Genomic DNA, 25,432 nt, shown 5'->3' with positions numbered 1-25,432 from the left:
ACCCGCAACTCATAGAGACTGGAATCAGAAATACCCCCAACCCATAGAAACTGGGAACTGAAATACCCCCAACCCATAGAGACTGGATTCAGAAATACCCCCAACCCATTGAGACTGGAATCAGAAATACCCCCAACCCATAGAGACTGGAATCAGAAATACCCCCAACCCATAGAGACTGGAATCAGAAATACCCCCAACCCATAGAGACTGGAATCAGAAATACCCCCAACCCATTGAGACTGGAATCAGAACTACCCCCAACCCATAGAGACTGGGAACGAAGATACCCCTAACCCACAGAGACTGTGGGAACAGAGATACCCCCAACCCATAGAGACTGGAATCAGAAATACCCCCAACCCATAGAGACTGGAATCAGAAATACCCCCAACCCATAGAGACTGGGAACAGAGATACCCCCAACCCACAGAGACTGGAATTAGAAATACCCCCAACCCAGAGAGACTGGGAACAGAAATACCCCCAACCCATAGAGACTGGGAACAGAGATACCCCCAACCCACAGAGACTGGAATTAGAAATACCCCCAACCCAGAGAGACTGGGAACAGAAATACCCCCAACCCATAGAGACTGGGAACAGAAATACCCCCAACCCATAGAGACTGGGAACAGAGATACCCCTAACCCATAGAGACTGGAATCAGAAATACCCCCAACCCATAGAGACTGGAATCAGAAATATCCCCAACCCATAGAGACTGGGAACAGAGATACCCCCAACCCATAGAGACTGGAATCAGAGATACCCTCAACCCATAGAGACTGGAATCAGAAATACCCCCAACCCATAGAGACTAGGTACATAAATACCCCCAACCCATAGAGACTGGAATCAGAAATACCCCCAACCCATAGAGACTGGAATCAGAAATACCCCCAACCCATAGAGACTGGGAACAGAGATCCCCCCAACCCATAGAGACTGGAATCAGAAATACCCCCAACCCATAGAGACTGGGAACAGAGATACCCCTAACCCACAGAGACTGTGGGAACAGAGATACCCCCAACCCATAGAGACTGGAATCAGAAATACCCCCATCCCATAGAGACTGGAATCAGAAATACCCCCAACCCATAGAGACTGGGAACAGAGATACCCCCAACCCATAGAGACTGGAATCAGAGATACCCCCAACCCATAGAGACTGGAATCAGAAATACCCCCAACCCATAGAGACTGGGAACTGAAATACCCCCAACCCATAGAGACTGGAATCAGAAATACCCCCAACCCATAGAGACTGGGAACAGAGATACCCCCAACCCATAGAGACTGGAATTAGAAATACCCCCAACCCACAGAGACTGGGAACAGAAATACCCCCAACCCATAGAGACTGGGAACAGAAATACCCCCTACCCATAAAGACTGGGAACAGAGATACCCCCAACCCATAGAGACTGGGAACAGAAATACCCCCTACCCATAGAGACTGGGAACCGAGATACCCCTAAGCCACAGAGACTGGAATCAGAAATACCCCCAACCCACAGAGACTGTGGGAACAGAGATACCCCCAACCCACAGAGACTGGGATCAGAGATACCCCCAACCCATAGAGACTGTGGAAACAGATTTACCCCCAGTCCCATAGAGACTGTTGGAACAGGTTTACCCCCAGTCTCATGTTGCAAGGAACTCTGCAGCTTCGAGCTTGGGAATCACATCACCAGCTCCGGAAATCTATGAATATCTTTACCAGATGCTGGGAGCCTGGGAACTGCCAACTTACTCCACAATTTTTGAGCATCCAACCCAGAATATTCCTGGTCATCAGAATCGTGAACTTTGATCCACTTACAGTCAGTTGTTTCAGTGAGTCCCTCTCAATGTTTCTGTGTGCCAGGGGCTCCATTTCAGTTCCTGCTCAGCTGTCCTGTTTAATGGATTCTAATAATTGCAATTGTGATCCCTGCATCATCAACCCTGACTCACTAACACTTTTTACTTTCCATGTGCTGGTCCAGGGATTGCAGTACGAACATTGAGCAGGTACCTGACTAAGTAACGCTTTGGATGAAAGCCAGCATTATAAGTTCATATTTAAAACACGATCTTCAATTTTTATAAGAAGATTAAACCCAGTATTTTAACTGTTACATTGCCAGACTTTGCACTAACAATCCTTCAACTCCACAGAATCTGAACACTTTAGGAATTTGGACTGGGATTGGCTTTGGAATACAGACGGACAATTCCAGTGAGAAGTGACGATGGGACCCATACACTGATCCAGACACTGACCCACACACTTACCCACACATTGACCCAGACACTGACCCACACACTGACCCACATACTGACCCACACATTGGCCCAGACACTGACCCACACACTGATCCAGACACTGACCCACATACTTACTCACACATTGACCCAGACACTGACCCACACACTGACCCACATACTGACCCACACATTGGCCCAGACACTGACCCACACACTGATCCAGACACGGACACACATACTTACCCACACATTGACCCAGACACTGACCCATACATTTACCCACACATTGGCCCAAACACTGACTCACACACTGACCCACATACTGACCCACACATTGGCCCAGACACTGACCCACAGACTGACCCACACACTGACACACACATTGGCCCAGGCACTGACCCTCACACTGATCTAGACACTAACCCACACACCAACCCACACACCAACCCATACACTGACCCAGACAATGACCCAGACACTGACCACACACTGGGTGGAATCATCCCAGATTTGCACTACGTGTGGGTTAAACAGCATCTTACCCACTGTCCTCAATGGCCATCCAGCTGGTCGGCGATGACTGGGATCGGTCCTGTACTGACAGTGAGGTTGGTGCTGCTCTACCAAGTGAGGGTCCAGCAGTGCAACATCCATCAGACACCCATGCTGTGAGTGATGTGTCCTGTTTCACAGGCTTTCCATGCACTAATTATAGCTCCTTGCTTCTGAAGAGGAATCTGGAGGCACTCTCCTTGAAGTCCTATCACAGCCTCACCCACACCCTCCACCAGCGCAGAGACACACACCTCGGTGGGACCCGGCTTTAGAGTAGCCTCGGGATCACAATCAGGTGAGTACATTGCACTTTCTGATCCACAGCAGGTGAGGGCAGGGACTTCCCAGGTCCCAGCACTTGGACGATGCTGGAGGCCAGAATGTTGCTGAGTCCGAGCCAGATGTGAAGCAGTCTGGGAAGAGTGTCCTGCAGTCAGCATTGCAGTGAAGCAGTCTGGGAAGAGGGTCCTGCAGTCAGCATCATGGTGAAGCAGTCTGGAAAGAGTGTCCTGCAGTCAGCATTGCAGTGAAGCAGTCTGGGAAGAGTGTCCTGCAGTCAGCTTCGTGGTGAAGCAGTCTGGGAAGAGTGTCCTGCAGTCAGCAGCGCGGTGAAGCAGTCTGGGAAGAGTGTCCTGCAGTCAGCATCGTGGTGAAGCAGTCTGGGAAGAATGTCCCGCAGTCAGCATCGTGGTGAAGCAGTCTGGGAAGAGTGTCCTGCAGTCAGCATTGTGGTGAAGCAGTCTGGGAAGAGTGTCCTGCAGTCAGCATCGTGGTGAAGCAGTCTGGGAAGAGTGTCCTGCAGTCAGAATTGCGGTGAAGCAGTCTGGGAAGAGTGTCCTGCAGTCAGCATCGTGGTGAAGCAGTCTGGGAAGAGTGTCCTGCAGTCAGAATTGCGGTGAAGCAGTCTGGGAAGAGTGTCCTGCAGTCAGCATCGTGGTGAAGCAGTCTGGGAAGAGTGTCCTGCAGTCAGAATTGCGGTGAAGCAGTCTGGGAAGAGTGTCCTGCAGTCAGCATCGTGGTGAAGCAGTCTGGGAAGCATGTCCTGCAGTCAGCATCGTGGTGAAGCAGTCTGGGAAGAGTGTCCTGCAGTCAGCATCGTGGTGAAGCAGTCTGGGAAGAGTGTCCTGCAGTCAGAATCGCAGTGAAGCAGTCTGGGAAGAGTGTCCTACAGTCAGAATCGTGGAGAAGCAGTCTGGGAAGAGTGTCCTGCAGTCAGCATTGCAGTGAAGCAGTCTGGGAAGAGTGTCCTGCAGTCAGCAGCATGGTGAAGCGGTCTGGGAAGAGTGTCCTGCAGTCAGCATTGCATTGAAGCAGTCTGGGAAGAGTGTCCTGCAGTCAGCATCATGGTGAAGCAGTCTGGGAAGAGTGTCCTGCAGTCAGCATTGCAGTGAAGCAGTCTGGAAAGAGTGTCCTGCAGTCAGCATTGCAGTGAAGCAGTCTGGGAAGAGGGTCCTGCAGTCAGCATCGTGGTGAAGCAGTCTGGGAAGAGTGTCCTGCAGTCAGCATTGCAGTGAAGCAGTCTGGGAAGAGTGTCCTGCAGTCAGCATCGTGGTGAAGCAGTCTGGGAAGAGTGTCCTGCAGTCAGAATTGCGGTGAAGCAGTCTGGGAAGAGTGTCCTGCAGTCAGCATCGTGGTGAAGCAGTCTGGGAAGCATGTCCTGCAGTCAGCATCGTGGTGAAGCAGTCTGGGAAGAGTGTCCTGCAGTCAGCATCGTGGTGAAGCAGTCTGGGAAGAGTGTCCTGCAGTCAGAATCGCAGTGAAGCAGTCTTGAAGAGTGTCCTACAGTCAGAATCGTGGAGAAGCAGTCTGGGAAGAGTGTCCTGCAGTCAGCATTGCAGTGAAGCAGTCTGGGAAGAGTGTCCTGCAGTCAGCAGCATGGTGAAGCGGTCTGGGAAGAGTGTCCTGCAGTCAGCATTGCATTGAAGCAGTCTGGGAAGAGTGTCCTGCAGTCAGCATCATGGTGAAGCAGTCTGGGAAGAGTGTCCTGCAGTCAGCATTGCAGTGAAGCAGTCTGGAAAGAGTGTCCTGCAGTCAGCATTGCAGTGAAGCAGTCTGGGAAGAGTGTCCTGCAGTCAGCATCGTGGTGAAGCAGTCTGGGAAGAGTGTCCTGCAGTCAGCATTGCAGTGAAGCAGTCTGGGAAGAGTATCCTGCAGTCAGCATCGTGGTGAAGCAGTCTGGAAAGAGTGTCCTGCAGTCAGCATCGCGGTGAAGCAGTCTGGGAAGAGTGTCCTGCAGTCAGCATTGTGGTGAAGCAGTCTGGGAAGAGTGTCCTGCAGTCAGCATTGCGGTGAAGCAGTCTGGGAAGAGTGTCCTGCAGTCAACATCGTGGTGAAGCAGTCTGGGAAGAGTGTCCTGCAGTCAGCATCGTGGTGAAGCAGTCTGGGAAGAGTGTCCTGCAGTCAGCATCGTGGTGAAGCAGACTGGGAAGAGTGTCCTGCAGTCAGCATCGCAGTGAAGCAGTCTGGGAAGAGTGTCCTGCAGTCAGAATCACGGTGAAGCAGTCTGGGAAGAGTGTCCTGTAGTCAGTTCTTGTTGAAAATAACAAGAGTGACATCACAAGACAACACGAGAGAGCGGCGGAGAGATCAGAACCAGCGCAAGTGTGGGAAAACTTCAAAAAGTGAAGTCAGCATAAAGGCGGGAGCTGATTGGTGAGTAGTAAGTGTTTTTCTGCAATTTTCTATCCAGATTTTCTCCAATTTAAAATAAATTAAGTGAAGGAAAGGTAAGAGTTCTAGTTTTTAGTTAAAGTACGTAAATAATTTAACATCTTTTCACTGTATTTAACTTAAAGTAAGGGTTTTTTTTTCAACGAGAGGCATGGCAGGGCAGCTCAGTCCCGTGTTATGTACCGCCTGCAACATGTGGGAAGTCCTAAATGCTCCTTGCACTCTGACTGACCATGTATGCAGGAAGTGCCACCAGCTGCAGCTTCTTGAGCTCCGGGTTTCAGAGCTTGAGCAGCTGCTGGAGACACTGAGGTACATCCGCAAGGCTGAGAGTTTTATGGGTAGCACGTTTTTAGACATGGGCACCCCACAGCTTACGGAAGTGCAGACAGAGAGGGAATTGGTGACCATCAGTCAGAAGAAATATGTCAGGCAGGTAGTCAGGAAAGCCAGGGTGCATCTCGCTCGAGAAGCGTTTTTCTGTGCAACCACGCTCATGGCACTGTGAATGGCTCAGCTGCATAGTGGAAGAGGAAAAAGAGTAGAGGAGCAATAATGATAGGAGACTCGATAGTAAGGGGAACAGACAGGCATTTCTGCAGCCATAGACGTGACTCCAGGATGGTATGTTGTCTCCCTGGTCACAGGGTCAAGGATGTCACTGAATGGCTGCAGGGCATTCTAAAGGGGTAGGGCAAACAGACAGAGATTGTGGTACATATTGGTACCAACGGCCTAGGTAGAAAGAGGGATGAGGTCCTGCAAGGAGCTAGGAAGCAGATTGAAAAACAGGACCTCAAAGGTAGTAATCTCTGGATTACTTCCAGTGCAACGTGCTAGTGACTATAGAAATAGGAGGTTAGTCCAGATGAATGCGTGGCTGGAGAGATGGTGCAGGAGGGAGGGCTTTAGATTTCTGGGACATTGGGACCGTTTCTGGGGGCAGTGGGACCTGTACAAGGCAGACGGGTTGCACCTGAACCGGAATGGGACCAGCATCCTTGCGGGGAGGTTTGCTAGTGCTGTTGGGGAGGGTTAAGTCTGGCACCAGGGAGGCAACATACCATCCTGGAGTCACGTCTACGGCTGCAGAAATGCCTGTCTGTTCCCCTTACTTAAGATTGAGAGAGTGCAGAGAAGATTTACTAGAATGTTGTCGGGTGTTAAGGAGTTGAGTTACAGGGAAAGATTAAACAGGTTAGGACTTTATTCCTTGGAGCGTAGAAGAATGAGGGGAGATTTGATAGAAGTTTACAAAATTATGAGGGGTGTAGACAGAGTAAATGCGAGTAGGCTCTTTCCACTTAGATTAGGAGAGATAAACACGAGAGGACATGGCTTTAGGGTGAAAGGGGAAAGGTTTAGGGGGAATATTAGGGGGAACTTCTTCACTCAGAGAGTGGTGAGAGTGTGGAACGAGCTGCCATCTGACGTGGTAAATGCGGGCTCACTCTTAAGGTTTAAGAATAAATTAGATAGATACATGGATGGGAGAGGTCTGGAGGGCTATGGACTGAGCGCTGGTCAATGGGACTAGCGGAATAATATTTTGGCACAGACTAGAAGGGCTAAATGGCCTGTTTTCTGTACTGTAGTGTTCTGTGGTTCTATGGTTTAAACTAACTCGGCAGGGGGATGGGATCCTGAGAGGAGGTTCAGCAGGGGGAGGTGCACAGCCAAAATCAGAAGAGAGAACAAGTGAGTCTGGAAGGCATAGGAATGATAAGCCAGTTAAGGCACAAGGGAGTTTGGAAGGTTGGATGGTATTTATTTTAATGCAAGGAGTCTGACTAATAAGGCAGCTGAGTTGAGGGCACAAATTAACACATGGAAGTATGATGTCATAGCTGTCACAGAGACATGGTTGAGAGAGGGGCAGGATTTGCAGCTCAATATTTCAGGATATTGGGTCTTCAGGCGAGACAGGGAAGGAGGTAAAAGAGGAGTGGATATTGCAATATTGATCAAGGAATCAATTACAGCAGTAAGGAGGGATGACATCTTAGAAGGCTCCTCAAATGAAGCCATATGGGTAGAATATAAAAACAAAAAAGGAGCAATCACATTGCTGGGAGTGTATTGTAGGCCCCCAAACAGTCAGAGAGAAATAGAAGAGCAGATATGTAGGCAAATTTCAGAGAGGTGTAAAAATAATAGGGTAATAATAGTGGGGGATTTCAACTTCCCCATCATTAACTGGGTAAGTCAAAGTGTAATAGGTTTAGAGGGAGCAGAATTCTTAAAATGCATCCAGGAGAGTTTTATAAGCCAGTACGTAGAAGGTCCTACAAGAGAAGGGGCGGTCCTGGACTTAATTTTAGGGAATGAAGCCGGGCAAGTGGGAGAGGTATCAGTGGGGGAGCATTTTGCAGATAGTGATCATAACTTCATTAGATTCAAGGTTGTTATGGAAAAGGACAAGGATAGGCCAGAAATCAGAGTTCTAAATTGGGGGAAGACCGATTTTAATAAGGTCAGATCTGATTTGGCCAGAGCGGACTGGGAGCAGCTACTTTTGGATAAATCTGCGTCAGAGCAGTGGGGTTCATTCAAGAAGGAAATAGGGAGAGTACAGGGCCAACATATTCCAGTAAAGACAAAGGGTGGGACCAACAAATCCAGGGAACCCTGGATGCCGAGGGATATACAGGATTGGATAAAGAGAAAAAGGGAGGCTTATGGCAGATACCAAGGGCTCTAAACAGCAGAAGCCCCAGAGGAGTATAGAATGTGTAGGGGGGATCTTAAAAAGGAAATTAGGAGAGGAAAAAGGGGGCAGGAAAAAACATTGGCAGGTAAAATAAAGGAAAATCCAAAGTTATTTTACAAGTACATTAAGAGTAAGAGGATACCAGGGAAAGAGTAGGGCCCCTTAAGGACCATCGTGGTAATTTGTGTGTGGAGCCGGAAGATGGAGGTAGGATTCTAAATGAATACTTTGTGTCGGTGTTCACAAGTGAGAGGGACGACATGGGTATGGAAATCAGGCAGAAGGACTGTGATATAATTAAAGAAATTAGCATAGAAAGGGAGGAGGTTCTAAGTGGTCTGGCAGGCTTAAAAGTAGATAGATCTCCAGGCCCAGATGAAACGTGTCCCAGGCTGTTGAGTGAGGCAAGGGAGGAGATAGCAGGGGTGCTGGCAATAATTTTCAATACCTCTCTGGCCACAGGAGGACAGTCAATGTGGTACCGTTATTCAAGAAGGGAGGAAGGGATAAACCAGGGAACTACAGGCCAGTCAGTCTAACCTCAGTGGTGGGGAAACTATTGGAAGCAATTCTGAGGGACAGAATTAATCTACACTTGGAGAGGCAGGGATTAATAAAGGACAGTCAGCATGGTTTTGTTAAGGGGAGGTTATGTCTGACCAAGTTGACCGCATTTTTCGAAGAGGCAACCAGGTGTGCAGATGAGGGCAATGCATTTGACGTAGTCTACTTGGACTTCAGCAAGGCTTTTGATAGGGTCCCACATGAGAGACTGATAACAAAGGTAAGACCCCATGGTATCCAAGGCAAATTGGATCCAGAATTGGCTGAGTGGCAGGAAGCAGAGGTTGATAGTCAAGGGTGTTTTTGTGACTGGATGCCTGTGTCCAGTGGGGTTCCACAGGGATCGGTGTTGGGTCCCTTGCTCTTTGTGGTATATATAAACGATTTACACTTGAATGTAGGAGGGTTGATCAGTAAGTTCACAGATGACACAAAAACTGTTGGGGCAGTAAATAGTGAGGAGGATAGCCTTAGATTACAGGAGGATATAGACGGGCTGGTCAGATGGGCTGATCAGTGGTAAATGGAATTTAATCCGGATAAGTGTAAGGTGATGCACTTGGGCAGGACAAACAAGGCACAGGAATACATGATGAATGGTAGGACCCTGGGAAGTACTGAGGATCAGAGGGACATTAGTGTGCATGTCCACCGGTCCCTTAAGGTAGCGGAACAGGTAGATAAGGTGGTTAAGAAGGCATATGGGATACTTGCCTTTATTAGCCGAGGCATAGAATATAAGAGCAGGGAGGTTATGCTGGAACTGTGTGAAACACTGGTTAGGCCACAGCTAGAGTATTGCGAGCAGTTCTGGAATCCACATTATAAGAATGATGTGATTACACTAGAGAGAGAGCGGAGGAGATTTACCAGGATGTTGCCTGGGCTGGAGAGTTTTAGCTTTGAAGAGAGGTTGGATAGACTGGGGTTATTTTCCCTGGAGCAGAGGAGATTGGGGGAGGACATGATTGAGGTGTATAAAATTATGAGGGGCATAGATAGGGTAGACAGGAAGGAACTTTTCCCCTTGGTGGAGGGATCAATAACCAGGGGGCATAGATTTAAGGTAAGGAGCAGGAGGTTTAGAGGGGATGTGAGGAAGAATTTTTTCACCCAGAGGGTGGTGGGAATCTGGAACTCGCTGCTTGAAAGGGTGGTAGAGGCAGAAACCCTCATAACATTTAAGAAGTATTTCAATGGTCACTTGCGATGCCCTGGCATACAGGGCTATGGGTCTAGTGCTGGAATATGGGATTAGAATAGTTAGGTACTTGTTTGACCAGCACAGATGCAGTGGGCCGAAGGGCCTTTTTCTGTGCTCTGGACCTCTATGACTCTTTGACAGCAAGGCTGCACAATTAGCTTGAACCATGGGGGAGTCTCGTAAAACCAATCGCGCCATATTGCCCAATCATGGCCGGTGCTAACGGGAATGGAAAATTCCACCCAGATACTCACCAAAACACACCCACACTTTTTAAATTCATTTACAGGATATGGGGGTCGCTGACTAGGCCAGCATTTATTGCCCATCCCTAACTGCCCTTGAGAAGGTGGTGGTGAGCTGCTTTCTTGAACAGCTGCAGTCCATGTGGTGTAGATACACCCACAGTGCGGGACTGACATATGAGGAGAGATCGAGTGGGTTAGGATTATATTTGCTGGAGTTCAGAAGAATGAGGGGGATCTCATAGAAACCTATAAAACTCTAACAGGACTAGACAGGAAGGATGTTCCTGATGGTGCGGGAGTCCAGAACCAGGGTTGTGATGTCACTTTTCTCTATCACTTGCTGCTTACGCTGTTTGGCCTGCAAATAGCCCTGTGGTATAGCTTCACCAGGTTGACACCTCATTTTTAGGTATGCCTGGTGCTGCTCCTGGCATGCCCTCCTGCACTCTTCATTGAACCAGAGTTGATTCCCTGGCTTGATGGTGATGGTGGAGTGGGGGATACGCTGGGCCATGAGGTTACAGATTGTGTTCAAGTACAGTTCTGCTGCTGCTGATGGCCCACAGGGTCTTGCATCACAGCAGGTTTCCTTCCCTGAAAGGCATTAGTGAACCAGATGGGTTTTTACAACAATTGACAACGGTTTCATGCCATCAATTTTTTAATTCCAGATTTTTATTGGATTCAAATTTCACCATATGCTGTAGTGGGATTCAAACCCGGGTCCCCAGGGCATTAACCTGGGTCTCTGGATTACTAGTGCAGCAGCAGTACCACTAAACCATCGCCTCCCCTGGTCCACTCTATCCCTCACACTGACCCACACACTAAGCCACACACAATTACCCAAACACTGACCCACATACCAACCCACAAACTGACCCACTTAATGGTCAACAAACTGACTGATACAGTGATCCACAGACTGGCACAAACACTGACCCAAATTCTAACCCACACAGTTTACATACAACACTGACCAAGACGCAGACCCACACACTATCCCACACACTGACCCACACACTATCCCACACACTGATCAACACACAAACCCACAAGCTAACCCACACGTTAACCCACACACTGACAAACACATTGACTTACAAACTGACCCACAGACTAAATCACATGACCCACACACTGACCCACATACTGACTGACACATGAACCCACACGCTGACCCATTCACTGAACCACAAAGTGACATACTGACCCACTCACTGACCTACTTACAGACCCACACAATATCCGACACACTGAATGACACACTTACCCACATACCAACCCACGGACTAACACACACACTGACTCACATAGGATCCGACAAACTGACCCACACGCTGACTGACGCACATACAAGCCCACAGACTAACACACAAACACACTCTGACCCACACACTAATGGACACAATATCCCATGAACTAACCCACAAACTGTCCCACACGTGGATCCACATACTGACCCACAAACTGACCCACATACTGACCCACATACTGACCCACAAACTGACTCACAAATGGACCCACAGATTTATTGACACTTTAACCCACATACTTACTCAGACACTGACCCACATACTAAGCCACACAAGGACCCAAAACCGAACCACACATGACTCACAGATGCACCCAAACACTGATTAACACGTTGCCCAATACACCGACCAACATACTGTAAAGATTCCTCTGTTAGAGTCAGTGTGTGTGGAACTGTATGTCAGTGAGAGTCAGTGTGTGTGGAACTGTACCCCAGTGAGAGTCAGTGTGTGTGGAACTGTACCCCAGTGAGAGTCAGTGTGTGTGGAACTGTATGTCAGTGAGAGTCAGTGTGTGTGGAACTGTACCCCAGTGAGAGTCAGTGTGTGTGGAACTGTACCCCAGTGAGAGTCAGTGTGTGTGGAACTGTACCCCAGTGACAGTCAGTGTGTGTGGAACTGTACCCCAGTGAGAGTCAGTGTGTGTGGAACTGTACCCCAGTGAGAGTCAGTGTGTGTGGAACTGTACCCCAGTGAGAGTCAGTGTGTGTGGAACTGTACCCCAGTGTGAGTCAGTGTGTGTGGAACTGTACCCCAGTGAGAGTCAGTGTGTGTGGAACTGTACCCCAGTGAGAGTCAGTGTGTGTGGGACCCAGACCCCAGTGAGAGTCAGTGTGTGTGGGACCCAGACCCCAGTGAGAGTCAGTGTGTGTGGGACCCAGACCCCAGTGAGAGTCACTGTGTGTGGAACTGTATCCCAGTGAGAGTCAGTGTGTGTGGAACTGTACCCCAGTGAGAGTCAGTGTGTGTGGGACCCAGACCCCAGTGAGAGTCAGTGTGTGTGGAACTGTACCCCAATGAGAGTCAGTGTGTGTGAAACTGTACCCCACTGAGGGTCAGTGTGTGTGGAACTGTATCTCAGTGAGAGTCAGTGTGTGTGAAACTGTACCCCACTGAGGGTCAGTGTGTGTGGAACTGTTCCCCAGTGAGAGTCAGTGTGTGTGGAACTGTACCCCAGTGAGAGTCAGTGTGTGTGGAACTGTACTCCAGTGAGAGTCAGTGTGTGTGGAACTGTACCCCAGTGAGAGTCAGTGTGTGTGGGACTGTACCCCAGTGAGAGTCAGTGCGTTTGGGACTGTACCCCATTGAGGGTCAGTGTGTGTGGAACTGTATCCCAGTGAGAGTCAGTGCGTTTGGGACTGTACCCCATTGAGGGTCAGTGTGTGTGGAACTGTATGCCTGTGGAGTATCAGTGATTTTTGGGAGTATTTGAAAGGAGATTTGAAGTAAATAAGAGTGCATGAAGTAAGAGCATTGAGTGGTCGGCCCTCTGAGACTGCTCTGCCAGTCAATAAGATTATGCCTGTTTTTTGACCTCAACACAAGTCTCCGGGTTTGAGAATTCCAAAGATTCAAAACACTCTAATTGAGGAAATTCCTGCTCCTCTGAGTTCGAAATGAACAGCCCATTATACTGAGAATCTGAGCCAAGAATATGGTGCTCCCTTCACACTCCAACAGCAGAATTTAGATTCATTTGCAGTGGAATTTCTTTTTAATTGCATTTGATTTTCACAGATATCCTGAGGGTAACCCTTCCTGATGGCACTGCTCTGTTGGCAAGGCCTCGTTCTTCTCATCTCATATTAATGCTGATCAAGCTGTCTAATCACTGATTTTTTTAGGAGTAATTATCCAGCGCTCCCACTCAGTCTGTTTTTCTAAAACAGCTGTGATGTTTAAACTTTCACCAGCACTCTTTTCAGAGCCAGCTCTGCCAATCCCGTGCCTATGCTTTTCTTCAAACTGGAGTCACTGCTGTAACAAGGAAAGCACGGCAGCTATCTCGTGCACAGCAAGATCCCACAAAACAACGCTGTGATAATGAGACAGGGGAAAGAGCAGAGGAGCTGCAGAAACTCAAAAACAGGCAGGAAGTGACACAGCAGCACCAATCAATCTATTGTCTCAGCATTTATTACATTTCAATACTTTACAAAAACACACTCTAACATAGTATTTTAAAAAGGCTCTGAATATCACAGGTATTAAAGATTACCATCAGTAAGTGTAAAATGTAGATCTTATGTGTTGGTAATCACATGTCCCTATTCTTTATACAATTGAAGGTAACATCATCAGGTTTTGATTCCTTCCTTTGCTCAGAAGTTGCTACAGTGTCCACACAATCCTTTTTCCTGTTTCTCGCACCATCTAATATCGCTGAGTTGTTTTTTACGCATCAGAAATTGTAACGATTAATCCTGCCCCCCCCGCCGCCCCCCCCCATTCAACAGCAACAGAATCACCTTGAATTTTTGTTCCAATTTTGCTCACATTAAGTGCAATGTGAGATTGAAAGGACAGAGCACAGCAGAGGGGTTGGTGCAGGGGTGAATGTACTCAGGGTCTGATATTTTGCTAGAAAGGGGTTAATCACATATTTATCTCCTGGAGCGAGGGTCATGTTCTGGCTTGTAGGCTCCCAGAAACCTCATAATACCAGTGCTGGAAACACTATTGGGTGTTGGCTACAGACAAGCCTCGAGCTCCATAGAACTGGGAGTAAAGTCAGGTCAGGTCAGTCAGACAGTCAGACAGACAGACAATGTGCTTAATTCTCCATTTTTCCACCTAGCACGCTGACTAACAGTTCCTGTTAGCAAGTGTGAAATGGGTTCCAGCATCAGGAAGTCATTGGGGAGATGGATAAATGGTTCCTACATCGAAACCATGGCCAAATGCAGGGCCTGAAAAAATTTAAGGTTTGAAACAGTGAAATGGCATAACAGAAACAAGGTTCAATCTCAACCCATTAAGAGATCTCTGCCAAGAATCGACTCCCAGCAGCGGTGAGCCTGCGCACTGGTGACCTCACCATAACCAGGGCCAAAAGTCACTTGGCTCCCAGCAGAGGGCAATTCTGCTGCTACAATGCCAGAGGAGACGGACACTACGTTAAAAAGTCGGAGGTATCCTGAGGATTGGAATATGTATCTCACTGAAACTATCACCCAAGACTGAACTTCAACAGGCAGCAAGGTGGCATCTTCCTGTTCCCACACCGACCAACCTGTGCCCTCTCTCAGAACAACGGCCAATTTCATGCTGAATAAGGAGCAGGTTTGAGTTTTGGGCTCATGACCTCACAGAATGAATTTCCGACTGTCTAAACGGAGGTCGGTGTAGAAAGGAGCAGGGAGAGTTTCTCCTCACCCTGTGTTAAACCATCGTTTCTCGAGGACATCAAGAATCGAGCTCAGCTGCACTCAAACCGCCGTTTGAGGGGAGCTCCCAGTTTCTTTGAGAGACAAACAGTAGCAACTGGGAACAGGAGGATATTCACTCCCTGCAGCTGCCTCAACAGTTTTCACTTCCAGCCTGTCCTCGAAACAAATACTAATCTGTCAACATTTTTTCTATTTTTTGAGTTACTGAGCTGATTGACAGCATGTCCCATGAGTTAGGAATTCTCAGTATGAAGTTGGATCATGTGTAGTTTTTCATTGTGTGCATGAACCAAGTCGTTCCCTTGTGTTAGTTACCCTGAGGCTCTGTGCTATCAGCAGTTGCAGTTTCGGGGGCATTTTCTCTCTCTTTATTCAGCAACAGCTCAATGTCCAATTGGGAGATGGCGACTATGAATCGTAAAGCAGCCTGTCATGTCAACATACCCAGAGATGGGACACGACAGGATCCACCTCATTACAAGAGGAAAGGCAAGAATAACAACCAACAAAATGTGACGTGTTCTTTGGTTCAACCATTGCCAACAAATAGATTTTTTGTTAAACAAGGGCTTAATCATCCTTCTGCTGCAGAGAAAAAGGACTCTGAAGGAATTTGGAGTTCAGCTCCTCAGCAGGGGGAAGTGATGACAATGGACCAATCAAAATCATCCATTTGGGGATGATGGATTAGTTCAATCTCTCAGTTTGGGTGGGGGATTTTCATTATACATGGAATCTGACAGTTACTATAGCTCAGAAACATGCCATTCGGCCCATCTGCTCCATGCTGGTGTTTTTATTCCACATGAGCCTCCTTCCATTCTCATTATCTCTTCCCACCCAATTCCATTTCCCTCTATTTCCTTCCCGTGTACATTGAGCCTCCTGTTTTCTGTTTCACTCGCTCCACAGGACCCTTCTGGCTAGTGTTTGATGTATAACTGTGATCTGCCTAGATATGAAGGAAGAAACAATGTAGGAAAATTTAAATAAGATGACATTTTATTCCTGTACGGTCCCATTGGTTGGATTTTCCGCCATTGAAACGTATGGGTGACAGAGGAATTAATGCAACACTGAATATTCCACTTGGTGTAATGGAGAGGTTTTGAAAGCCACTCTCAAGCCACAATTCTTCAAACATCTGCAAATTTCTGCTGTTTTCCTAACCAGGACCAACATCAGCACCAGAGAACCTCCCACCTCACAGTAAGGACAGTCTGACCCTACAATGCTCGAATTGTGAATCAGACCATGCTGATTCAAGCATCACTGACTGGGGTTGACACCTGAAAGGATAATGCACAAACTGGGTAGACTGCTGCTCAAGTCTGAGGCAGGAGACTATGGAAGCACATGTTGCATCATTAGACAATTTTATACTTCCCCCCTCGCCATGCTTGCTCAGAAATCACTGGCTTGCACAGCACTGATCTGGCTCTGTGGGCTTATGGGCTGCCGACCTCTCATTATTCCTGATGCCCTTTTTAAAAATTCTAACATCCTTCATTTTTCAGCTCCTCCCTGTTTCAGATACTCCTGAGTTAGTGTCCGCCTTCTCCCTCCATCTGTGAAGCCATGAATCACACTCCCCCCTCTCGACCCTGGGGAAACAGCACTGTGGGTCTGGTGTACCCACACCACATGTAGTGGTCCAAGGAGGCAGCTCACCACCACCTTCTCAGGGCAAAAAGGGATGGGCAATAAATGCTGGCCCAGCCAACGAAGCCCACATCCCATAAATGAATAAAACAAAAAGAGGGGAAAATGCCCTTTCAAGGGTTTGAACTCTGTGCTCTAGTTTGACCTCAATGCTTTCAACCCAATCTCTGGTGCAGGTTGTAACCTGCGCCTGTAACTTGCTGGTTTTTCTGAAAACTGATTTCAAATAGCCTGGATTATAACGTGATGAGAGTATTAAGGGTTCATTGGACAATGAAGGGATTAAACAATGGAGCTTCCCAAAAAATTTATAAAATGTTTAGTGAGAGGCCATGGGTTGATTTTAACTGCGAGTAGACACTGAGTGAATGGCTGATGTGACCAGGTCAATGGGAGGATCAAGTATCTTTTTCATTTTTCCTCAGAAACTGTTCAAACACTTACAGGTAACCAATCCCGTGATCAGGACCCCAAGGGCTAAGACTAGAGTCAGAAGACTTCTGTGCAGCCAGAAGGGACACGAAGGATCCTTTAAGGGGCGCTGTCTGGGCTCCTCTGTACCAAGTACCAATGGGCACAGCCCATGTGCATGCTGCAATATTGCATCAGGATCCCATGTGCCACCAGCACAGAGGCTCCGGCCTGAGACAGGCTGATACCCGGGAGGGAATGAGGTGGTAAGTGAGATACGGTGATTTTGGAGTGACAGTGCCCTAGTAGAAGGAGTTAATGCCGTCCAGCCCATCTCCGCACCCACCCATAAGACATAGGAGCAGAAATTAGGCCATTCGGCCCATCAAGTCTGCTCCACCCCCCCCCCCTTTCTCAGGGGCTGCAGTTTTCATACCAGGTGCTCCGGGAAAACACAGCCAACTTATTGTGGTTGTGAAAAGTTAAAAGATTTTGTTCAGTTTGCTCAGGGGGGCCATGTGGAAGTACATTTTCCACAAGGCTAGACTGGCAGGCAGGTGGGGCAGGAGATACAGCTCATGTTCTTCAACTTCTAGTACATCACACCCTGGCTCCCAGTCTGAACGTTATTCACAGGGAGAAGGGGTCCTATCGCATGGGTTGTGAGTTCTTAGGTATTGGTTGGTTGGAGTGTGCGATTCACATAAGCAAACAGCCGACAGTGAAGCAAACCCACAGGAACATGGATACAAACGTCAGAAAAATATCAAAGTTGGAAGACTTTAGCCAACAGAAACACCTCTATAAGAAGCAGATGTGAGCTCAGAAAGATTCTGTGATCATCAAGATCGATAATGAGAGAGATTTTGTGAGATTTGAATGGGCTGTAGTTGCACATTCCTGCATCTCACAGCACACACTGATTCAACTTGTGGTAGTTCCCCTCTTCATTTCAGGACAGTATTAGAAAGAAAATTGTTTGTTTTTTGGGAGAATGATGAAGAATCTTCTGCTGCTGCTCATTCCTTCACCTGCTCCATGAGGAACTGCTGACAGTCAATGTCTCCTTTCACCTCCGGAGACCCTTTCGCTTTCACCCCCGTCTTTGGTTCAACACACCAGCACTTCCCACGTTGTCCATCCAGTGATGGGTGACACTGTAGAGCAAAGCAAAGTGCACACATGTTTCAACAATTCCATTCCACTCTGATGCATGGATTCCACAGAACAGTAGCTCAATCAGGTCACTTGCAACTTGGAAATGTACAGACTGAGCTTCTCAACATGGGGAACATTACATGATTAAAGCATTTCCATTAGAGAGATTGGGGGCAAATTTAACCCAATATCTGTTGGAAGTAAGTCAAACTTGCAAAAAATAATCTAAACTCGGCATCGGTACAAATTTATCAAAACTAGAAAGGCACAGAGAATGACCCTCTATCTAACCCTGTGCTGTACCTGTCCTGGGAGTGTTTGATGGGGGCAGTTTAGAGGGAGCTTTACTCTGTATCTAACCCTATGCTGTACCTGTCCTGGGAGTGTTTGATGGGGACAGTGTAGAGGGAGTTTTACTCTGTATCTAACCCCGTGCTGTTCCTGACCTGGGAGTGTTTGATGGGGACGGTGTAGAGGGAGCTTTACTCTGTATCTAACCCCGTGCTGTACCTGTCCTGGGAGTGTTTGATGGGGACAGTGTAGAGAGAGCTTTACTCTGTATCTAATCCCATGCTGTACATGTCCTGGGAGTGTTTGAAGGGGACAGTGTAGAGGGAGTTTTACTCTGTATCTAACCCCGTGCTGTTCCTGACCTGGGAGTGTTTGATGGGGACAGTGTAGAGGGAGTTTTACTCTGTATCTAACCCCGTGCTGTACCTGACCTGGGAGTGTTTGATAGGGACAGTGTAGAGGGAGATTTACTCTGTATCTAACCCCATGCTGTACCTGTCCTGGAAGTGTTTGATGGGGACAGTGTAGAGGGAGCTTTACTCTGTATCTAACCCCATGCTGTACCTGTCCTGGGAGTGTTTGATGGGGACAGTGTAGAGAGAGCTTTACTCTGTATCTAATCCCATGCTGTACATGTCCTGGGAGTGTTTGAAGGGGACAGTGTAGAGGGAGTTTTACTCTGTATCTAACCCCGTGCTGTTCCTGACCTGGGAGTGTTTGATGGGGACAGTGTAGAGGGAGATTTACTCTGTATCTAACCCCGTGCTGTACCTGACCTGGGAGTGTTTGATAGGGACAGTGTAGAGGGAGCTTTACTCTGTATCTAACCCCATGCTGTACCTGTCCTGGAAGTGTTTGATGGGGACAGTGTAGAGGGAGCTTTACTCTGTATCTAACCCCATGCTGTACCTGTCCTGGGAGTGTTTGATGGGGACAGTGTAGAGGGAGTTTTACTCTGTATCTAACCCCGTGCTATTCCTGACCTGGGAGTGTTTGATGGGGACAGTGTAGAGGGAGCTTTACTCTGTATCTAACCCCGTGCTGTACCTGTCCTGGGAGTGTTTGATGGGGACAGTGTAGAGGGAGCTTTACTCTGTATCTAATCCCGTGCTGTACATGTCCTGGGAGTGTTTGATGGGGAGAGTGTACCGGGAGTTTATTGTCCTGCTTTTTGGCCATTGAGACATGCACAATGTCAGTAGCATTAATGCTGCCTCCAATTTTCATTTTTCCTTTGGGAAGTATTGTTGAGCATCTTCCCCAAGTGATAGAAAAATCCCAGCCTGAGAGTTAAAAGCTTTGCTGTTAAATTTCATGGTAATTACTGGTAAAATACAAACCTGCTTTGGATGATAAAATCCCTTCCTGTCACAGTTGGGGATAGGTATATGGTACAAATTTTCATGTGTCTGACTCAGTGACATTGCAAACCTCTCCAGCACTCGCTGCAGCTCACCATGGCAGGGTCCCTAGGAACAGGAAGAATTAGAATGGCACAGATTGATCACCTTCACCCACGAGCACTCAGCAAGGATCCCCTGGATCACCCTCATCCCCGAGGACTCAGCAAGGATCCCCCCGGATCACCCTCACCCGCGAGGACTCAGCAAGGATCCCCCCGGATCACCCTCACCCGTGAGGACTCAGCAAGGATCCCCTTGGATCACCCTCACCCGCGAGGACTCAGAAAGGATCCCCTGGATCACCCTCACCCACGAGGACTTTGGATGAGGGAACCAAATGTAACAACACGAAACTAGGTGGGAAGAGTGGTGAGGAGGGTGTTAAGAGGCTTCAAGGTGACTTCGACAGTTTGAGTGAGAGTGAAAATACATGGCAGATGCAGTATAATGTGGATAAATGTGAAGTTATCCACTTTGGTAGGAAAAACAGAATGGCAGAGTATTATTTAAATGGTGATAGACTGGGAATGTTGATGTACAAAGGGACCTGGGTGTCCTTGTACACCAATCACTGAAAGCAAGCATGTTAGGTACAGCAAGCAGTTAAGAAGGCAAATGGTATGTTGGCCTTCATTGTGAGAGGACTTGAGTACAGGAGCAAGGATGTCTTACTGCAGCTGGACAGGGCCTTGGTGAGACCACACCTGGAGTATTGTGCGCAATTTTGGTCTCCTTAAGAAATATACTTGCTATAGAGGGAGTGCAGCGAAGGTTCACCAGACTGATTCCTGGGATGGCAGGATTATCGTATGAGGAGAGATTGGGCCGATTAGATCTGTATTCACTGGAGTTTAGAAAATGAGAGGGAATCTCATTGAAATGTATAAAACTCTGACAGAGATGGACAGACTGGATACAGGGATGATGTTTCCTCTGGCTGGGGAGTCTAGAACAAGGGGTCACAGTCTCAGGATACGGGTAGACCATTTGGGACTGAGATGAGGAGAAACTTCTTCACTCAGAAGGTGATGACGCTGTGGAATTCCCTGTCACAGAGGCTGTGGAGGCCAAGTCACTGAATACTTTTAAGGAGGAAATAGATAGATTTCTGGACTCTAAAGGAGTCAAGGGGTATGGGGGGAGAGTGGGAGTGTGGCATAGAGATAGAAGATCAGCCATGATCATATTGAATAGCGGAGTGGGCTCGAAGGGCTGAATGATCTGCTCCTGTTCCTATTTTCTATGTTTCTATGACTCGGCAAGGACTCCCCTGGATCACCCTCACCCATGAGGACTCAGCAAGGATCCCCTGGATCACCCTCACCCACGAGCACTCAGCAAGGATCCCCTGGATTACTCCGACAATAACAATTACATTCAGGAAGCCCTGAGTGAAATGCATTTCAAAAACTACAATCTATTAATTGAAAAAAAAGAGGCAATTACTTCCTTTAAAGGGGAAAAATTGCAGGAGTTTAAAATCTGCAGTTTAGAGTGAAGACATTTCAGAGGGAGCTCAGAGAGGGATATAAAATACTAAAAGGAATGGATAAAACATTTAGGTTCATAATTCAAGAGAGTGGAAGCAGAGGAGGGAAATTTAAACTGGTGGAAAGTAATTTAAATGGAAAAAAAGTCAGGAAAAGATCATCTGTAATTATTGAGGGGGAATATTTAGAAAAAATGGACAGGTGTGGTTAACAATTAAAAACATTAGAGTTTACAGTGTGAAGTAGAAAGTTAGAGTGCTGGGGGGATGGGCTTCAATCAGATGGTATTGATTAAAAAATTCTTTGCACTGAGATAGTTACAGAAAATGCTAAAGATAATAGCAGGTCCTGAAAAATAAAATGATTGAACAATGTTTCAATCGGAGATGCAGTCCATCTGATTGAGTCCATCCAAATAACGAACCCATTGGTCAGACCCAGCAGAGAGAAACAAACAGTTTCATGATCTGGATTGGATGCACAATCCTGGGTCCTGGTGAAAGGGTTAATGATTCAGATCTGGAGTGGCAAACTGACTGACTGCGTATTTCCAGAGTTTGTATTTTTTCTCTCCACATTGGGCTGTGGGATGTTTACTTCTGAGACAGGCTGCTCCATGGGGAATGGGAGTGTGTGCTAGTGAATACCAGCTCAATAGCAGCATTGCATTCGAAGCAGGTCCCCGAGCTCACCAGGAAATGGCTTCCAAGGGACAAAACAAAGAACTGAAGGGAGAATAAAAAGCATGAATTAAATTTGCTGTGTGGTAACCGAGCTTGACAGTCTTAGCCGTTCATTAGGGATGCCTGCACATCTTCACAGGGCAGTATGGCGACTAACTCAATGTCTGCCAGTCATTGCTGCAGGGAATCAGGCACCAGTACAGGCACCTATTCCTTATCGACACTGCGTTAAAGAAATAACTGAAATTTTACATAACATCCCAAAACATTTCACGGCCAATGAAGTACTGTTGAAGAGTTGTCAGTGTTGTATTGTAGAAAACGCAGCAGCCAATTAGCACACAGCAAGATCCCACAAACAGCAAGCTGATAAGGATCAGATCTTCTCTTTCAGTGATGTTAGATGTTCAGAGGGGTAAATGTTGGTCAGGTCACCAGGGAGATTGCTACTTTTCTTCAAAATAGTGCCATGGGATCTTTTACATCCACCTGACCGGGTAGATGGGCCTTGATTTATCATCTCATCTGAAAGACAGCCCCTCCGACAATGAAGCACTCCCTCATTGCTGCCCCTCTGACCGTGCAGCACTCCATCAATGCTGCCCCTCTGACATACGAACATATGAATTAGGAGCAGGAGTAGGCCATTCAGTCCCTCGATCCTACTCTGCCATTCAATAAGACCAGGGCTGATTTGACTGTAACCTCAACTCCACATTCCTGCCTACCCCCAATACCCTTTTACTCCCTTACTTATCAAGAATCCATCTAGCTCTGCCTAAAAAATATTTAAAGACTCTGCTTCCACTGCCTTTTGAGGAAGAGAGATCCAAAGACTTGCAACCCTCTGGGAAAAAAAAATCTCCTCATCTCTGTCTTATTTTTAAACAGTGACCCCTAGTTCTAGATTCTCCCACAAGAGGAAACATCCTGTTCCTACCTCTCAGGATCTTATATGTTTCAATCAAGTCACCTCTTACACTTCTAAACTCCAGCAGATACAAGCCCAGCCTGTCCAGCCTTTCCTCATAAGACAACCCACCAATGCCAGGTATTAGTCTGGTAAACCTTCTCTGAACTGCTCCCAATGCATTTACATCCTTCCTTAAATAAGGAGACCAATGCTATAAACACACAATACTCCAGATGTGGTCTCAGAAGTGTTCTGTACAATTGAAGCATTACCTCTCTCCTTTTGTATTCAATTCCCCTCACAATAAATGATAACATTCTATTAGCTTTCCTAGTTACCTGCTGTACCTGCATACCAGCCTTTTGTGATTCCTGCACTTGGACACCCAAATCCCTCTGAATCTCCGAGCTCTGCAATCTCTCACCATTTAGATAATAAGCTTCTTTATTCTTCCTGCCAAAATGGACAATTTCACATTTTCCCACAATATACTCCATTTGCCAGGTCTTTGCCCGCTCGCTTAATCTATCCATGTCCCTTTGTGGCCTCTTTATGTTCTCTTCACAACTTACTTTCCTACTTATCTTTGTGTCATTAGCAAATTTAGCAACCATACCTTCTTTCCCTTCAACAAAGTCAAAAGACTGTAAAAGATTGAGGCCCCAGCACCGATCCCTGTGACACACCACTCACCACATCCTGCCAACCAGAAAAAGACCCATTTATGCCAACTCTCTGTGTCCTGTTAGCCAGCCAATCTTCTATCCATGTCAATATGTTACCCCCTGCACCACGAGCTTTTATTTTCTGCAATAACCTTTGATGTGGCACCTTATCAAATGCCTTCTAAAAATCTAAGTACAGTAAATCCACAGGTTCCACCTTTATCCACAGCATATTTTACTTCTTCAAAAGGACTCCAATAAATTGACTAAACATTATTTCTTTCTCACAAAGCCATGTTGACTGCCTGATTACCCTGAATTTATCTAAGTGCCCTGTTATAACGTCTTTAATAATAGCTTCTAACATTTTCCCTACGACAGATGTTAAGCTAAATGGCCTGTAGTTTCCTGCTTTCTGTCTCCCTCCCTTTTTGAATACAGGAATTACATTTGCTATTTTCCAATCAACTGGAACCTTCCCCGAATCTAGGGGATTTTGGAAAATTAAAACCCATGCATCAACCATTTCACAAGCCACTCCCTTTAAGACCCTAGGATGAAGTTCATCAGGATCCAGGGACTTGACAACTCGCAAGTCCAACAATTTGCTCAGTATCACTTCCCTGGTGATTGTAATTTCCTGAGTTCTTCCCTCCCTTCCATTTCCTGATTTACAGCTATTTCTGGGATGTTACATGTATCCTCTATAGTGAAGGCCGATGAAAAATTAATTTGTCTTCTCCTTACTTTGCGTTAATTCCCCAGACTCATTTCCTATTGGACAAACACTCACACTTTGTTAAAAACAAAAAGATAAAAACTAAAAACTGCGGATGCTGGAAATCCAAAACAAAAACAGAATTACCTGGAAAAACTCAGCAGGTCTGGCAGCATCGGCGGAGAAGAAAAGAGTTGACGTTTCGAGTCCTCATGAGAACTGTCGAAGGGTCATGAGGACTCGAAACGTCAACTCTTTTCTTCTCCGCCGATGCTGCCAGACCTGCTGAGTTTTTCCAGGTAATTCTGCTTTTGTTTCACACTTTGTTAACTCATTCCTATTTTTAAAAGTCTTTAGAAACTCTTCCTGTGTCTTTATATTTCTGCTAGCTTTCTCTCATACTCTAATTTTTTCCCTCCTTGTTAATCTTTTAGTCATTCTTTGCTGATTTTGTATTCTGTCCAATTTTCTGACCTGCCACCCAGTTTTGTGCAATTATATGCTTTTTCTTTAAGTTTGATACTATATTTAATTATTTAGTTAACCACGGAGAGTGGGCCCACCCCCCCCATTGGAATTTTTCTTTCCCATTGGAATGTATCTATTCTGTGTATTCTGAAATATCACCTTAAATGTCTGCCACTGTATCTCTATTGATCTATCCCTTGACCTCATTTCCCAGTTTACTTTAGTTAGCTCTGCTTTCATGCCCTTATATTTGCCCTTATTTAAGTTTAAAATACTAGATTTAGGCCCACTCTTCTCTCCCTCAAACAGAATGTAAAATTCAATCATTAATGATTGTTGTTACCTAGTGGCGCCTTCACTATGAGGTAATCAATTAATCGTATCTCATTGTACAATAGCAGGTCTAGTATAGCCTGCTCTCTGGTGCCAACCAGAATGTGCTGTTCTAAGAAACTATCCCGAAAACATTCTATGAATTCCTCATCTAGGCTGCTTTGCCAATCTGATTTTTCCAGTCTATATGTAGATTAAAATCCCCATGGTCACCACAATCCGCCATGATTATGTATGAAAGTGCAGCATTACATCGGTGCTGACCCTCGGGCAGTGCGGCACTCCCTCCGTGCTGACCCTCGGGCAGTGCGGCACTCCCTCC

At 46.8% G+C, this 25,432-nt stretch overlaps 1 protein-coding gene across 1 annotated transcript in view; it reads right to left on the bottom strand.

Moving 5' to 3' along the window:
* Positions 1 to 13,646: 13,646 nt before the first annotated feature.
* The window catches only part of LOC121269074 (insulin-like growth factor-binding protein 4), a 125,384-nt gene continuing 113,598 nt past the window's right edge, over positions 13,647 to 25,432 (bottom strand). Inside the window, exons 3-4 of the mRNA XM_041173515.1 lie at positions 19,778 to 19,906; positions 13,647 to 18,145 (exon numbers count right to left, since the gene is read on the bottom strand). Coding sequence (XP_041029449.1) covers positions 18,008 to 18,145; positions 19,778 to 19,906 — 267 coding nt within the window. The 3' untranslated portion in view covers positions 13,647 to 18,007. The remainder of the gene's footprint in view (positions 18,146 to 19,777; positions 19,907 to 25,432) is intronic.

This window comes from Carcharodon carcharias, chromosome 23 (assembly GCF_017639515.1).
Source record: "Carcharodon carcharias isolate sCarCar2 chromosome 23, sCarCar2.pri, whole genome shotgun sequence".
NCBI classification, from domain to species: Eukaryota; Metazoa; Chordata; class Chondrichthyes; order Lamniformes; family Lamnidae; genus Carcharodon; species Carcharodon carcharias.
Note: the sequence above shows the minus strand (reverse complement) of the source record. Positions and strands in the feature narration are given on the sequence as shown.